Below are 17,494 nucleotides of genomic sequence, written 5' to 3'. Positions count from 1 at the left end.
GTCGGCACTGCCGCATGAAGCTGACCGGTCCGCCTTATAAGGGCTACTTTTCATCTCGCGGCCCCGCGCGCGCACACCCACACACACACACACACACACACGTCCCTCGCCTCCCACACCTCTCTTTAATGTCAAGCTATTGTTTTTAACGGCATTATAACGGTATCATTCCGCTCCCGCTGAGAACAACAAAGACAAGAAACGCCAAATCCGAGAACACAGCCCCGCGCGGGCATGTGTGAGTGTGCCTGTTTGCGTGTGTGCGAGTCCTTTAAAGCAATGCTAATGGCCCCTAAGACGCATTCAAGTGACCCCTACTGTAACAAAAGAGTTAATAATCCGTTTAGAAAACAATCAGATTGCTATCCATGAGAAAAGACCCCCGCTAAGTCTTTTTGGAGAGGAGGGAATTCACCCATTTTTTTTTTTTTTTAAGTCAGCAATCTTGTTGAACATGGCTTGTTTTCATCGCTCTCTGAATGGGGAATGATGGAACAGCATTTAACGGCGATGGAAAAGCGGTTGCCATTTCACAAGCGGGGCTGATTCAAAGTGACCCCTGCCGGAGGTCAGGGGTCTGTTTTCTGGCCCATGCACTGTAAATGAGTCCCGTTGGGCGTCTGAAGGAGCTATTAACAAACAAACGCTGGCACGCCCATTAATTGCTAATGATAGCCTCTTTGTCGAGCGTTTCCCCTCTGGGTCAAAATGTTCAGTCAGCAGGATCCATCTCCAGGCAAAAGGCAACGGATATAATTGGTCGTATTATTATAATGGCCATTAATCATCGCATCTCCGGTGTCGTACGTCCTCGCGCTGTGATGGTTAAAAAAAAAATAGTTTAAAAAGTGCGGGATCGGCGGCTCGCTACCTGAGGCTGTCAGGCCTATCTGTTACGCGTCGCGGTGATTCATCTGCCTTCGTGTCGGAGTCTATCAGTGCTTATCTGCGCTCTCAAGTGGTGAAGCAAAGACTTTTATCCCCCCCCCCCCCACACACAAGGCACTCATCCTTCCTTCCCTGAGCACCAACATCACAGAATTAGGAGTCTGAAAAGACCACCGATATGATGTCATGATAATGAATGAGATAGGCGAGCTTCTGAAATAAGAAGGGGGGAGGGGGAAGGGGAATACATTCGAAGTTTTCATGATGATTGGCTGGTCACAAGTCTACAAAATGTACAATGGAAAAAAAACAAGTGTGGGATTTACATTTAAAAGGTATGGACATCGGTCCCACGAATTAAAATCGTGAAAAACATGAACATTGCCTAGAACAAATTCAGAAAGCGAAAGCGGCCAGACCGTTCCGGGCAACGGCTTCACCTGTTGCACTGGCAGGCAATCGGTTGGCAAACACTATTGGTAATATCACATCAATTGCATCGTGACTCTAGTATCACTTGTCTACGTCTTATCGTGTTTATTTCACAATTCCCAAAATGATTTGCATTTAATGAAAATGGCGTTGGCAGAGATCCAATTTCAGATCTTGTTTCAATATATTTCATATCAGTATCTTACTAAGCATGTCATGAAATACAAAAGGTGCACTATAGTCAATATTCTCCCAAAACTTTGCACTCGATAACACGGTCGAAGGGCAATTAAGAGGCAAGAGTCAAGCTCACACATACGACAACAACTCTATTTGCACAAAGACCAAAATAAAACAAATTAGAGGCGAATCAGCAAATCCGTCCACACAACAAACGCTGTCCGGTGTGGTCATTCAGCTCGTTGAATCGTCATTGTTTCCACCTCGCATCGGTTAAATTGCAGCCAAAACACACGGCTTGGTGACATTTTTATTTACCTCACTGAAAACGGCCCAGGAGGAAATGAGCAGCGCGAGTGGATTGCGGGGACTTCATTTGAACGCGTCCGAATGTAAGTTATTCCTTTGTCTGCGCGCGGCTAATAGCGGGGAATGGCTTTCAAATGGAGTCAAGCTGCCTCCAGAGATCCCTCAATCCACCGTCGCCATAAAGAGAGGTCTGAGGCCAGTCTAAATATTTGGTAGTCTTAGCAGGTTCATGTTAAAAGACGCACAAATGCACCGCGCGCACACTCACACCCGACGCGCACACACTGTGAATGCAAAAAGCGGGCCTCGGCTGTGAAGTTGAATGGCATAGCTCAAAGCCTTCCTCCCCCTGCACCACCCCCCCCCCCCCCCGCCACCCCCGTCCCCTTTTCTCTCTCTCTAAACCGCCAAAACCATTCTCCCCCCCTTTTCTCCAGCTCAGAGGAATTCATTAACTGCCTCTCCACAGAGACACTATGGAAATCGGGCGGCTACAAAGGCAGAGAGAGAAAGAGAGCGATGGAGAGAGAGAGAGAGAGAGAGGCAGAGGGAGAGAGGGTGGGAGGCTAGGCTGTGTGTTGAATGGGGTTATATTATCCTATTAGATGGTGGATATGTCTCGTTTCCCTCCCTGTCATGAAAAAACAACATCAATTTTGAGTGAGAAACAAGGCAGGGAGAGAGAGAGAGAGAGAGAGAGGAAGGAAATGCTGAGAGTGTTTAACGTTGCTCTTTTATCGGGCTGAAATGGAGAGTCCCCTGACTCCATTTACCTTGGCAATGAGGAAAGGGCCACTCTCTCTATGAATGCCATTTAAAATGCCATGGAGATTAAGCATCCTCTCTTTATATTTCTCTTTCGCGCCGTCTCTCTCTCACACACACACACACACACGCACGCACATCACGATATGCATTTCGGAAAACAGCTTTGAGCTGCACAAGTGCCCTATGGCGCTTCTGAGAAAGGAAACGGCACATGAGTGGACCATCACTTAGCCCGAGTGGGCTTTAAGCACAGTAATGAAATCATTAGACCTCCCTCCTCCCTCCTCTCCTCCCCTCTCATCTCGCTCGCTCACTTTCTCAGCTCATCGGGGGGGGGGGGGGGGGGGGGGGGGTCCAGGATGATGATGAATCTGTATTTACGGGGATGGAGTAATTACACGACTAACCTCTGAGGGAAGCCAGGAGGGCCACAGGCCAGTGAGCGGGGCGCTACCTCATTAGCACCGCCCGAGTGCTTGGAGTGTGGGTTCGCATAAGAATTGTGGCCATTTTGATGTTCAAACCTGTTCACGAGAAAGCAACAAGCAAGCTCGCCGCCTGTATCCTTCATCGCTGCACTTTCTCTGACCATCACGTACGCTCACGTTAAAATATCCTTCGTTTCGTCGATCACTTTACGCCAGCCGACTTTGGGCAAAGAGGTGAAATTTGGCCGACGAATCCCAGGGTTCACATACACCGACAGCACTATTCACACTCAAAGCTTCTTCTTCGTCCGTGAATTGAACACGCGTGGAATGTTGGGAGGAAGCCCGAGTAGAAAACCAAGGGGACAGAGCCCAGATTCATTAAGAGGCTTCAAGATGTTTATGGCCACTCCTACTTGAAACTTGCTGAAAGAGTTTTATATCGAGCCAAATATGACAGTCTTGTTTTTCTTAATAAAAATGAACGATTTTGTCTTTTATTTGATTTGATTTTTTTGCTGTCACGGATGAATGACATTTCAGCTGGGAAAGACAGTTTCAGGTACGAGTGTGGTAGCGTCGCATTGTGGTCAGTGAGTGATTTGTCTGCAGCGTCACGTCTTAAAACAACAGCCCTTTCTTCTCCGTCAGCATCTGTCATGTACCACTTCTGAGCGGCACGCTATCTTATCCTCCCCAATCTCCATCAATCCCATCCGTCCCCCGGTATCCACCCTCTGAAAATATGCTCCAGTGACTTCCGCCGATAATCACCGACATTCCTCCCGGACCTGGCCGACCATATCAATGACCTGCCGGTCCATCTGCCTGCCAGAGGCTGAATCAGAGTCTTCCAAATACAGCGAGGATCAGCTGTCGCGCGTGCGTAAGAGTGCGCACGCGAGAGCAAAGGTGCACCTTGTCCCACTTCACGCACATTTTTCATCGTTGCTCATTTTAATTGGCGTACTTAACGGATACATTTTCGGCATCTCTGATTTCTAGTTGGACACGATGAGCACCAGCAATGTGACAAATAACAGGTGGCGCATTTCTCACGCCACTAATAAAGAAGCAAATGGAACACACACTTCACAGGGCCCTCCTCTCGATGACCATATTGTAGACGGTTAAAAAAAATAGACCAGGCGCGCGCGCGCGCGCACACACACACCCACACACACACACACTCGGACGCAGGCACGAGCGCACACACTCGCGCATGCACCCACCACAAGCCACCCACGACCTGGGCTAACCAATGCACTAATCGCCTGCCCTGGGCATAGGAGGAGCTTGGAGCTTAAGTAGGCTGCCAATCAGTCAGTCAGCTCCACATCCAGCAAGCTCCTGCGGCCAAACGCGCGCATCACTCCGCACTCGGCGTGCCAAAGTGGGGCTTTGACTCGGAGTGTTAGAAGCGCGCAAAGTGGAAGCTCGACTCCGGTGATCGAGACACCTTTTTTTATTTTTTATTTTGAGCGTCTTCCATTATCTATTTGGGGAATTTTCTCTCTTTTTTTCCCGCACCCCTCCCACCGCCTTGTCTTGTCGCCATTCGGGAGAGATTTTATTGGACATGGCTTTCCCTCAACTGGGGTACCCCCAGTTCCTCAACGCCGCTCATGAGGTGTACTCGAGCGAACGCTCGGCCTCTAGCCGGGAAGGAAGCAGCGAAAGCGGCGTGAGCTCGTCTGCGACGGCCGCCGCCGTGGGCTCCATGCTGGGGATGTACGGGAGCCCATGGGCGGCCCCCAACTACAGTGCCTTTCTGCCGTACAGCGGAGCACCAGACCTCGCCCTCATCTCTCAAATGGTAAGACTTGTTACATAACTCAAGTGACAAGGTTAATTAGCCTGAACGTACGGTCATTAATTTCCGACACTGGTAGACTGTGTAAAAATAAATGCGAACGAATTAGCTAAGCACATTTTAAATGTTAAAAAGTCAAAGTATTATTGCAACGATTGCACTTAGATTTTTATTAGATCCAAAAGCAGTTTCAAACATCGAAAGTGTTTTGATATATGCTGAACATTACCCGAACAAATAATTTTTCTTACACGCAATAGACAAAAAACGCTTGGTCTAAAATTGCAAAATGGCATTGAGAAACATTATCTCAATTATGTTCGGACACCTTCACAAACAATCATTATTATTATGAATGCAATTCAACTAAAATTATTGGCACACAATATAAATGCTCCCCGCCGCCAAGAATTTGTCACTTCTGTCCTCCCAATTTCAGGGCTCTCAGTACGAGTTAAAGGACAGCCCCGGTTCCCACCCGGGCTCTCTACCTGTGCACGCCGCTCAAGGCTTCTACCCGTACGGACAGTACCCATACGGCGACCCGTCGAGAGCCAAGACCGCCACACGAGAGACCACCAGCACCCTGAAGGCCTGGCTGCAGGAGCACCAGAAAAACCCTTACCCCACCAAAGGGGAGAAGATCATGCTTGCGATCATTACGAGGATGACACTCACGCAGGTATATTTAAAAATAGAAAATGTGAACATTTAGCTCTTAGTAGACAAGCGCAATGCCAATTTTTTTTTCAAATGCTCCTGAAGGTGCTTATTATGATTTTTTTTTTCAATAGCAGGCCAAATTCCGCCAGCGTTCGGAGGAATCCATTTCATTGATTGCAAAACGCTCCCGTGGGGGCCTAATAAAAGTTGTTTCGGAATTCCAGGTATCCACGTGGTTTGCAAACGCACGCAGGCGTCTCAAGAAGGAGAATAAGGTGACGTGGGGCCGCAGCGCCGAGGACCGCGACGGACGCATCTTCAGCAGCGACAACGAGGACGAGCAAGGCAAGAACGGCAGCGACGACGACGAAGACGAGGAGATCGACTTGGAAACGGTCGAGATCGAAAGAGCGGAGGAGCCGCGCGCCGCAGCGGAGCAGGGCTGCAGGAAGGGGGAGAAGGAGTCGGACGTGGCCGGCAGAGAGGCCTCGACGGAGCCTCGGAGCTCGGAGAGCACCAGGACGCTTTCCGCGGACGCGACTATTTCGCTCAATAAGGCCCAGCCGGCGGTCAAACTGGCGGATCGCTCCCCCGGCAGACAGGAGTGCCAGAGACCGCCGCAGAGCAAACCCAAAATCTGGTCCCTGGCCGAGACCGCCACGGCACCGGACAGCTCGCACAAAGCCTGCCACGCCGCACACGCGCACCGCCCGGCTTTGGCGCCCGCCGGACACCCGGCGCTGCTCCCGGGTCATGGGATATACACGTGCCAGATCGGAAAACTGCACAACTGGGCCAACGCGGCTTTTCTCAACGCCAACTCGCTCTTGAACATGAGGTCGCTCCTCGGAGGAGCGCAGGGCGGACATCTGCCTGTGCGCGGACCCGCGCCCCCCGTGCGTCATGACGCACGGCCCGGACACGGGACTTCGGGGACAGAAGACGACAGTGACGGAGACTCGTCTGGAAGCTTTAGTCCGAAACGAGACGGTACGACGACCGGACACGATTACGAGTGCGTTGCGTCAATTCACAAATCTTTTTTTTTTTGTTTTTCCAGATGAAGACAGCGACCACAGGCCGGAGTCGCTCAGGTCTCCATTCCGGCTCATCGCGGACAGGTAAACGCCAAACGCATTCGAACTCGACGACGACGCTCTCCACTTGGGTTTCTTGCTCAATGAACCCTCAAGCAGGGGTAAACACCGTTCCACCTGACCGGCCGCGGAGGCTGAGCTCCGAGCACATAAATCGTGTGATTGAGAGGCCACTTTAACGCCTCGTCAGGCAGCAGGCTGCCGAGCCCTGCGGGGCCTCCGAGTTATCTCCGAGGCGGGTCATTTAAATAATCTGCAGCCGTTTATTCACGCCTCCCCCGAGTGAATGCAGCCAATGCATGTCAAAGAAAAGGCTGATAGCAGGAATGTAGCGGAGGGTGAAAGACTTTGAAGCACATTTCAGGAGTTTTTTCCTTTTTCATTTACAGGAATGGGAGTTGATGCCGCCCATTAAATTGAACACACAATTCATGTGCACACATTTTAGAATTAGCTTTCGTTTTTTCTGAATTTGTGTATTATTTGCAATTCAGTAACTGTCACTTCCAATTCTTAATATTTCCTTCCCCCCCCCCCCCAACAGATCTCACCATGGCACGGCAACACAGAGAGCTCTCACATCAACATTATGAAAATACTAACCAACTTTAAAAAAAAAAACAACAACAACAACATTTATTTAACTGAGAACAATTTAACAAAGACTATTTTTGTCAGGGCAACCTGTTAGAGTGTTACCGTTTAGGCTATACTTGTAAAAGATGTTTTCTTGTCACAGATTCGCTTGTACCTCTCATTTATGTATGTTCTTTTACTCTTTTTTTTGGAAAATTGTAAATACAGGATATGAATTTGTCTTGAAAGAATATATTTTTTCGAAACTAAATAAATGTCATTATAGTCATTTATTATTGGGGGAAAATGGCTTGGACTGATTTGAAGTGGGGAGTAAATGTCTAAGAGAGTGTGTGTGTGTGTGTGTGTATATCAAAGTGTGGTCCAAAATTCACAAAACAATGCTATTTATTGAAAAGTTTCATCACGGTTTTGAAAATTGACAACTTGCCATTTATCATGATTTATTCAAGAATTGTAATTTAGATCCTCTGATACGTTACAATATCTGCTTGACATATTCGCAGCATTTGCCTGATTATTAATCACAGTTTCGTTGTCAGCGTCGCATCCCGTTTGCCAACAAAGCCATCTGGTGGTGACCCCCTTCTTGCAAGAAGGGTCCTGAAAAGCTGCCCTTTCTCCAAAATTCACATGCTGAAGCCAGCCACTCGGAAGTCCCAGCAAGCGCTACGGAAATTGAAATAGAAGATTTCCAGGACCTGGCGGACCCGCGCCTGTGCTTTCAGCTCAGCCGCTTTTTAAGCTTTAATGTTGGATTACGGCCCCTCTGTGGCACCGCTGCTTTACTTCTGAAATATGGATCAGAAAGCAGGAAAGGCCAGTGGCCGGGGGGGGGGGGGGGGGCAGGCCTGGTGAGTTGTGTGTCACTCCAACTCATCTTTGACGTTCAAGGGCCTCGAATAGCGGGGGTGTAGAGAAAGATAGAAAAAGGTAGGGGGTCTTAGAGCTGTCTAGCATGAAAGCTGCGGCTCCAACTTGGATGCAAGCATGGCTTATGATTGAGGGACCCGCATGCGTCCCTCCCCTGCCCCGTGGGGTGGGGGGGGACTGTAAAGCCACTTCTACATGACCACAAAATTGCGTGGAGTGTAGAGCCGAATGTGACATGACTGACTGATGGGTTTTTCACAGAGGAGAAAACTTTTTGAAAGGAGAAATCATCCTAATGCGGTTATTTCTGACGGGTATAACGTGTACGGATACACAAGTGGTCGAAAGCGTGAGCGCCACAGGATGTCTGGGCTCTCCGTTAAACATATCGGTAAGAAGTTCGGTCATCCGGGAGGGATTCCTTCACATCAAGAGGAGCCAGATGAGATGGCTCGACCGTCCGATTAGGTTGCCTCCCCGTAGAGGTGAAAGGAGGTCCCGGGGACGAAGCAGAACGCGCTGGAGAGACTATTTTGTACGTCCCCCTGCCAGCTTTAGAATGCCCCAGCGTCTCCCAGAAGAGCTGGACAAAGTGGATGGGAACAGGCTAGTTTGGGCATCATTGCTTAGGCCGCTGCCCCCGCGACTCGATCTTGATTGAGTGAAAGAAAACGAGTTTGGATGCACGCAAGGCTGTATTTACGCGCAAAAGTGGCAGATAAGATGACAACAAAACGCACAACGATAAGGGTTGAAAATGATACATTGTTGAATAAAAGGCTCAATGAAAATCAGTCAATACAGAAGGATCTTCAAGGATGGTAACGGGCACGATACGAATTGTGGCCCAAGCGAGAACACAATTGGGCTTGAGGGCTTGGAATTTACAATGAATCCAATTTGGACGGTCCTTGTAATATCCAACGAGAGCGCCTCGCTTTACATCAGCAGTCAGAGATCAAGCATCACAACAACAACGCAAGAATAGAATACACATTTCATCGGAGATGCTCAGAGTGCGTGCCTTGCCACTTCCATTAAGACTGCTTTGGTCCACCGTTGGAACTAATTCATTCCATCTATGGACAAATGTATCAAAAAGATCCATGCCGAAACCCGTGCCAACACTTTAGGTTGGGCTCCAGGCCGTCTTTAGCGTGCATCAACTTCAAATCCTGTACGCGTTTGTGATGGATGCCAGGAACTAATTTCATAGCTTTACTGTAGATCAAACAGATATGAATACATTCTTGTCAAGAGCAAAAATGTCATCCATAAAACAAACGGCAAAAACGTGCGCTGCCTAAAGTTACCTTTAAAATACAAATCTTAGTCATGGGACACTTATTTGTAGCAAGGATAAGAGTGACTACGATGGCATCTCAAGATTGTTTAGCGTATGGTCTTTAAAAGTGATTCAATCCCCCCCCCCCCCACACACACACCAAGTACCACAGAAACAATCAAATCACTCTCCAAGTACCACCATCATCACCAACATGTCTAATTGTTCATCGAAAACAAGCCAGAGGTTTTATGGCTAAAACGCATTACAGTATAGGCAATTACTGTGAGCCACTATAGCAATTTGCACAGTTCGAACATTAACACCACTTAAATCTAGTATGTTGGACTATGATTCAATTCAAATCTATTGCACATAAAAAAAAAAAATACGCGTGGATACATTTTTGGAAACAAAGAGCCGTCAAAGAATAAAGGAAACTGTATTGTACTGTGCCAAGTTAAATACAACTGAATTGTACTTAAAACTGACTGACCAAAGTTAAAAATATACAATAAAATAAACAGGCTGTGTGCATGGTCAAAAGCTTCATTCTAATGTTTTGTATTTCATGTTTTAAATGTTGTTAATGGTATTTATATTCAATTCCGTGATTCATACTGCTGAACTTGCTTGGCCACCTTGACGCGATTGACTTCACCATGCTATAATACAAAGTTGACATTTTAATACTGTACAGCACATCCATTTTTAGCTTACCGTTTATTTGAGAGATGGCGTGTTTACTGCTAATAATGACAACATAGTGGCTTGAAATATGTTACAAACAACAGATTTTCTATCTACATTTAAAATTGGCTAAGATTGTTATATTGATTTATTATTTGGCAGTCGGGTATCAATTCGATGGTTCACAGACCACATTTCCGATAATTGTGACAAACCTGTAGAGGCTAAAAAAAACCAAACTAAAATAAGAATAATAATTAAATGTTATGATGAGAGCTCCTTTGTAAAAAAAAACTAATGCTTGCTTCTCTAAAAGCAAACACCAAACAAGACTTGAGCAGAGTGTAAAGAGGTTGACATTTATGCCGGTCTCGTAGATCCAATCGGTCCATGGACAAGGAGCGACTGGATCAGAACACAAGCGAGAATAAACAGCGCACCCTAGCTGTCGAGAGCAACAGAGAGATGGCGCAGTGAGAGTTGTCATTGATGTGAGAACAACATGGAAGGGAGCCAGACACTTGAGGCCATTTTCACTTCCTCTGCCAAATCTGACAGACTGCTATCGGCACAGCTGAGGAGAATATTAGCCACTCTCTCTCTCTCTCTCTCTCACATACGCAGCTCCCTTTTTATTTTCCCCGCGCTTCATACCAGCCAGATCGAGCGACTGTCCTTTCCAAGAACCCAAACAATATGTCATTCTTTCAAACTTGGATATCAGTGAGCGTTTGCATGATGGCGCTGAAAATGACATCAAATAGGCCTTTCATCGCTTACACCGCATGTCCAAAAACAAGTTGCGCTATGAAAGGAGGAACAATTGGAAAAAAAAACAAAACAAAAGTGAGCAGATCCAATATTTGATTAGCATTTCCTGGCTGGAGCTGCGAGAAACTTCTTCAAGTTCACACTACATGACAGTTGTTCGTCATCCAACCTGCGCGGAAACTTTTCAAAAGTGGTGCATGCCGGGAAAGAACGAGCAGCGAGGAAAAAGAAAAAAGAAGAAAAAAAAAAAGAAACCGACACCGCCGCGCATTGGGATTGCAAGCGTTCTCTGCGGAGTTTTCGGGGGTTGTTGCGAGCCCCTCAAACTCTCAGTGTGAATAAAGTCTTCATTGGCGCTTTAGTATTCGTATATAGGCTCTTTGGTGAATTCTAATCCCTATTAAAGAGGCAGATTATCGAGGGGATTTGTCTTTGATTCTCCTGTCCCACTGCTCTTTTCTGTCAGCGTCTCCCTCTCGGCCCGTATCCTTTCCCTCGTTTCCTTTCTCTCCGCGCTGATGGGATGGTCACGGACTGAACAATGATGGCTTCCATGTGTCGGCGGCCCCGCTCTCCCACCCGAGGCCAACTCCAGCCACATGTACGAGGGCCCCCCCCATCGTCGCCTGAATAGATTTGTAAAAAGGATCCAGGCGGACCGGAGAGGTCCGGGCCCTGTAGACGAGCCCTCGTGTGATGCTGCGTCCCCTTTAGGAGGTGCGCCGCGTGGGAGTGAGCTCCCCCGGTATGCCCCCGCCACCTTTCCTCTCGTCTCAGCTGAGGAGATAATCAGGCTTATGTAAAGACGACGCGCTCTTTTGACAGTCGTCGGCTCATCTGTGATCCAATCAAGCCCAAATCCGCCATTGTTCGCCCCTCAAAGTGTCTCAAATCTGCTTGTGCGGGAGAGAGGGGCTGCCTTCTTTATCCTGCCAATCACTCCTGACATTCCTGCCACTGTTGCCATGGCCTGAGGTCGGAGGTCGTGAAAACAGAGAGCATGAGCCGACTCTGGGAGAATGGCGCGGGGCTAAAAGGAGGGACTCTCGGCGCAATGGACTCATTGGTCATCCAACCCGGGGGGTAAATGTAGACAAGTTAGGGCTCTGTAGTCCCGCTGAGAGGGCCAGCCCCACAGAAAGGCACGGGCAGGGGTGGAGAACCGCGGCGGCCGCGAGGAGCCACAAAAGGAGGAGCCGCGAGGAGAAAGAAGGCCAAGGGGGCCGTACGTGGGGCGAGGAGGGAAAACGGAGGGGGGGGGGCTGGTGTGTTTGATTGCCCAATAGGTTTCACAGAGGTTGACCTTCAGGGCCCAGGAGAAGAAAAGGCTAACGCAATATCAAAAGGTTCTGGAGAAGAGATAATAAACATGGCAGTTAATATAGCGGGCACCTTATTCAACATTTGCGCTCCAGCGAGACGAAACTGCCCGGCGCCGACAAAGAATGGCGTCGAGCGGAGCTGCGATTTCAAACGTCAATGCGCCTCCCCGACGCAATGAATCCCAACATGTCATTGCGGGATAAGCGGGGCGCCGGGTTAAATCTGTTGAAATGCGGTCAAAAGAATCATTTCTGTACCCGGTGTATTCATGTGTATACATAAGCGAGCAAATGTTTAGCCCAGAGCAGCTATCATAGGGAATTTGCACCATTCACTGTTCTTCCGCAGGGATTAGCGGCATTAAGCGTTTAGCACAAAGGCAAATTATGGCAACTCATGGGTAATTCAACAAGCTGCACAATGCGCCAAGTTTACAGGCTGATGCTTCTTAGCCTGTGCTTTTTTGTTAGCTTGCAGCTGCGAGTACCTTGCAGACAAATCGCCAATGCCTCATATACGGGGGGGGGGGGGGGGAATACACACAGCAAATACTATGAAAGGGAGGGAGTGATAAATCTTTTCTGCGGATGTCTATCCATTCAAGGCCAGAATCTGAGGCAAGAAGCACATTGGGCGAATGGGGGCGGGGGGGGGGGGGGGTGTGCTTTAGTTTTCGGACCGTTGGCTCCTTTCAGCCAACCGGGAACAATGTACTTCGACCGCATGTATGAAGCGACATAGCTTTGCGCAGTGCTTCTGGGGGTGTCCGGAGTGGGCCGAAGGATTCCGGTAGCATTTTTTTTTCTTTCTCTCCAGCATACTTGAGAGATAGTGATGAATTCGGAGGTACGCCGTGTGAATATTTATCTGCGGTGTTTAGGGGGGAAAAAAAAAAATCAAAGAAATATCTGGAACTTTGCTGAAAAGTACACAGGTGAGCCAAAGGAATAATCTTTGGGAGACCAACAACGTAAAAAGCACGACTGTGAAACTCATCTTAGGCGCTTGCCACTGAACTGAACTGAACGCAAACTGAACTAGCAACTCGACAAAGTTGTCTGCCACATTTCGTTGAACTTGAAAGACCGCTACAGGTGAAGGAAAAAGAGGAATACACAGCATTTGCTTTTGGGGCCCGCTTTAAAATGACAAAGCCTGGACTTGGACACGAGTGCTATCGCGTGTAAATGACATGATACTTTTTTTTTTTTTTTTTAATATACTCACTCTATGTGTTGTTCGGAGGGCAACATGAACTGTCGGCGGTCATCACTACCCATAACTAAAGGGCACACAAATCCATGGCGTAATTACACTTGAAAGGCACACACCGTCAATCTCGCCCTCTCAGTTACAGACATGCACATAGACACACATCAGTGTGTGCGTGTGTGTGTGTGTGTGTGTGTGTGCGTGTAGATAGACAGGGGGTAATATACTCCATTAAGCTCTATTAGCCTAAGTGACTTGGGCAGATGAATGAGGACTCAGATGACTCTGGATGTGTGTGAGGCGTTTTTCACGCACACGCCAAGGAGTAAGGGACAACCTGCCAACTGTTTATCTGCGAGGCGCACACGCTCACATAGACAGAGGGGTGGTGGTGGTGGGGTTGGGGTTGGGGGGGGGGGGGGGGAGCGGAGATCTGGTTTCCCACTGTCACAGATGCTTACCCGCCTCTCCATTACTGATGTGATTGGAGTGGACACAGAAAACTAGCGGTCTTGTTCCCACCGGGCCAATCGTAGGCAATGATTGCCCCGCTCCTCTCGTGGGAGAGTGCCAGCTCCGCAGGAAGAGGCACTTAATCGACTGCGATCACATTCAACCCTGTCAGCCGCCAGCGTTTCACAGCATTTGCTGTGGATTAATACTTTGCGGAGTTGCGTTTGACGGCGCACGCTCAGGCCTGGCACGCAACGCGAGGCTCATGGGAGATGCGACAGTCAGCGGACTAAAGAGGGAAACGTGACAAAGAGGTGATGACTGGAGAAGACAGACATGCTGGAATCGCCGAGGAGATTTTGTCCCCTTTCAAAACCCAACACTGCTGGTGGCCTCAAGCCGTGGGAGGTCCCCTCAGACGTGCGACACGAAATCTGAAACCACGTCGTCCTTGCGTGGAGACGAGTGGAGCCGCTGTTTTGTGCTTTCGTGGTCACAAAATTAAGCGTGACCTTTTCACCCCTGCTCAATGACAACCGCAAGTTGAGAGCCCTGCTGCCTGAGGGAAACGGACTCACACAGCGTATTGTTGTATTATCTCAACCTACCACGAGGTGGCACCTGAGCTCCAAGTACAACCACTCATCGAAAGTAGAGAGTCATGCAATGTCAGGCATGCCGCCACGCAACACTCATGCTGCATACAACTAGAAACAGCTGTCAGTAGGGTGCAGTACAGTGGCAATGAACATTTCCAGTGTATCTGTAAAATATAGACTTGGTTACCCACAAACTTCGCCAGACCCCCGTTTTCCATCCCAATTTCAGAAAAAAAAAATCAGCTCAGAGCTGCAGTGGAGTCAATTTGAGCACCCCATCTCTTCTTGCGTGGCCGCATGAGATGTGTTGCACAACTAAAATATATAGGTGTGTCAACTGTTAATCAAAAAAGATTTACCTGTGCTACCGTCTATCCATAGGTTGTAGGTAGGGCTAGCTAGCAAACGGCATGTCACAATTGATGATGCGAATGAACGCTCTGGAATTCTTCTATGACAGGGGAGGGGCGACTCATGCAGGACACCCAATTATGTCACTGACCTGTTTTACCCACGCGCAAAAAACAAAATAAAAACAAAACAAAACAACCAATCAATAAATAAAATCACTGAAATGGTGAAATAATTAAGTTTAACGCTATCACCTCCACAAGTGAGAGTATAATTCATAGTCTTTGTATTTATTCTCAGCGATTATCTTCACAGTGTCTTTCAACCCTACCAACGCATTTTGCAGTACCTCGACAATTAAATTGCAAGTTTGACTGACACGAATGTGAGACTCATCCATCCATCCATCCATTATTTGAACCACTTTATCATCGGAACCCGAGAGTAAAGCCACGCAGGTACGAGGAGAACATGCAGACGCCACACAGCAAGGCCGGGGCCCGGAATCGGACCCTGGACTTCTGCACTGCGAGGCAGACGTGCGAACCAGTCGCCCACACCGTGCCGCCTCGTGAGACCCATTCAAGGTGAAATTTAGAAACGGAGATAAAATGTTTGAATCGTGACCGAATATCAACAAGAATGAAAATAGATCACCGGCGGATCATCAGAAGATTCGGAAGGTGGATTTAAGCGTGCGTTAATGGCTGTATCGGTCCCTGTGGACTGAGGCTTCAAGGTCTGAATAATGCATGTGCGCTGCAGAAGTAATGAAGTGGAAGTGATCGGGAAGAATACGACTGTCCTCCCAGGGCTCAACGCAAACTGTACGCACTCTTAAGAGCTGCCTGTAGCCTAAACCTCCCTCTCCGCCTCCGTCCGTCTCACTTCTCGTCCTTCTCACACATATACACACACCAACGTACTGCACAGCGGCTAAGAGGGTTAGCTTGTCTCTGTTCCCATATGCTACATCATTGATGAGGGAAGACGGGGCATTTATAGTATCCCGCTCAAGAGTTCAGCAGCGCGCACCGCTTCCACGAAGATCCCCTGGGACGAGGATGGCAGGAAGCAGTAGATATCGGCGGTCACACTGTGTTGGCGGCCTTGTTTTTGTGGACCACATCAAGTCAGCTTTGCTGTGGAACACCAGGAAGCCTTACTTAGTGACCAATGGTTTGTCTATACCGCTACCTGTTCCCTATTTACTTTTCCCTCCAGATCTCTCCCCCCCCCCCCCAAAAAAAATCACCCTCTTCAGTCACAATCTCCCCTGACTTGTTAACATCCCAAAGGATGTATGACATCTATTAAAACCAAGGACTTTTGAACAAGCAGTTCAGATTGGGTATGCTTGCATTGCCAACTGAATAGCTGTGAAAGGTGCCCCCAAGTTTTTTTTTTTGTTGTTGTTTGGGGGATTGGGGGGGGGGGGGGGGTGCTGGGGGACAAGCAGTGGTACGCGCGAGTTCCAGTCATGCAATCCATCGTCGGCCCAAATACATATCCAACTGTTAGCATCGTTTGGCTTATGCATCGTGTCACAAAGCACAAATTTATGGTGGCATGACCAAAGCGCAAACACGTTGTCACCGTGCTTCTACATTTTGAGGACTTTGTAGATTTACTCCTTCCATTACAAAACATCTCTCTGTACTTTGCACTCCTTACGGTCACACGATGTAAAGCCAAGTCAAGTCAGCCGTGCTCATATCTGAATTGATTGTGATTTGGGGGGGGTCTTTGGAGGAAGCAAAAACAATGACAGTAGGCACATGAAAGAATGTAAAGCTGGAGGCATAAAACATGACGGCAGCAGATTCGGAGAAGGAAGATGTTTCCCCATCAAGCGACTAATTCCAGAGAATTGTTTGCTGTTGTCATGTGCAATGATTTGTGGTCAATTCCTTGTGTCTCATGGCTGGCTAAATACCACTAGCTTGTGGCAATCCAAAATCCTCAGTCCAATGCGAACAAAACAGGACTAAGCAGTATTTTTTCCGTTATTAGGGATGCAGCGATACAACTTTTTTCAGACTGAGCACAAACCGCAGCACGTACATTTGAATACTCTCTGACGCTAAGTACCAGAGGAAGCTAGGGAAGAATGATTCATGTTTACAATCACCTGATTTAACGTAGCATGCTGGTCCGAAGCAAGCAGCGCATTTTTTTTTTTTTTTTTTGAGCGCTGCTTGGCCACTGACATATATGAATCCCACTTTCCAGAAACTGTCGAGCTCTCTAATTTGTGGAGTGCCGTCATCAAAGTGAGGTTATCGCTAAAACCCACACAGACACCAAGGGCCCAACTAATGTGACTCAGTGCTTCCAAGACATAAAAACTCAGAAACTAATATTTTTTTTCCCCCCAAACACAGGAACAACGTCATGTGCTCGGTCAAGTGACAAAGGCCTCAAGCAGACCCCATTGCAAGTCTGATTTGAAAAAGACAAGGGCAAAATGGGTGACTGTCGTAGAAAGTCTGCCCTGGATGGATTGGTCAAAAGGAGAGTGCAAGGAAAACTTTGCTCCTTTGATGCAAACTGAATGTCATGCATATCACTAACAGTGAAGACCTACGACAGGAAGTCGCATACACACTCTCTGGGATCTTGATGGGAAAAAAAAATCTGAACACTATTTATGAAATAACCAACCAATTTTTTTTCTCTGACTTAAGCTTTTCACCATTATTTTATTTGACAGGGGTGTGTCCAGGATTTTTTTTTTTTTTGGGTGGGGGTGGGGGGGGGGG

At 47.9% G+C, this 17,494-nt stretch overlaps 2 protein-coding genes across 7 annotated transcripts in view; one reads left to right on the top strand and one right to left on the bottom strand.

Annotated features, from left to right (window-relative positions):
* ube2ql1 (ubiquitin conjugating enzyme E2 QL1) overlaps positions 1-17,494 on the bottom strand; it is an 89,644-nt gene that overhangs the window by 65,200 nt on the left and 6,950 nt on the right. The gene's annotated exons all lie outside the window — the stretch shown is intronic.
* On the top strand, positions 4,270-7,942 carry irx1b (iroquois homeobox 1b). 2 transcript variants are annotated; one of them, XM_086137620.1, is made up of 5 exons: positions 4,270-4,821; positions 5,258-5,500; positions 5,706-6,471; positions 6,542-6,602; positions 7,718-7,942. In XM_086137620.1, exons 1-5 carry the CDS (start codon positions 4,585-4,587, stop codon positions 7,860-7,862), a joined length of 1,452 nt encoding a protein of 483 aa, XP_085993746.1. In that variant the 5' UTR covers positions 4,270-4,584; the 3' UTR covers positions 7,863-7,942. The 2 variants fall into 2 exon arrangements, with proteins under 2 accessions (XP_085993746.1, XP_085993747.1); XM_086137621.1 differs by lacking the exon at positions 7,718-7,942 and adding an exon at positions 7,123-7,450 and having other exon boundaries at positions 4,271-4,821.

Source organism: Hippocampus guttulatus, chromosome 18, assembly GCF_054856545.1.
Source record: "Hippocampus guttulatus isolate MCC_2025c chromosome 18, RoL_Hgut_1.0, whole genome shotgun sequence".
In the NCBI taxonomy this organism is placed as follows: Eukaryota; Metazoa; Chordata; class Actinopteri; order Syngnathiformes; family Syngnathidae; genus Hippocampus; species Hippocampus guttulatus.
Note: the sequence above shows the minus strand (reverse complement) of the source record. Positions and strands in the feature narration are given on the sequence as shown.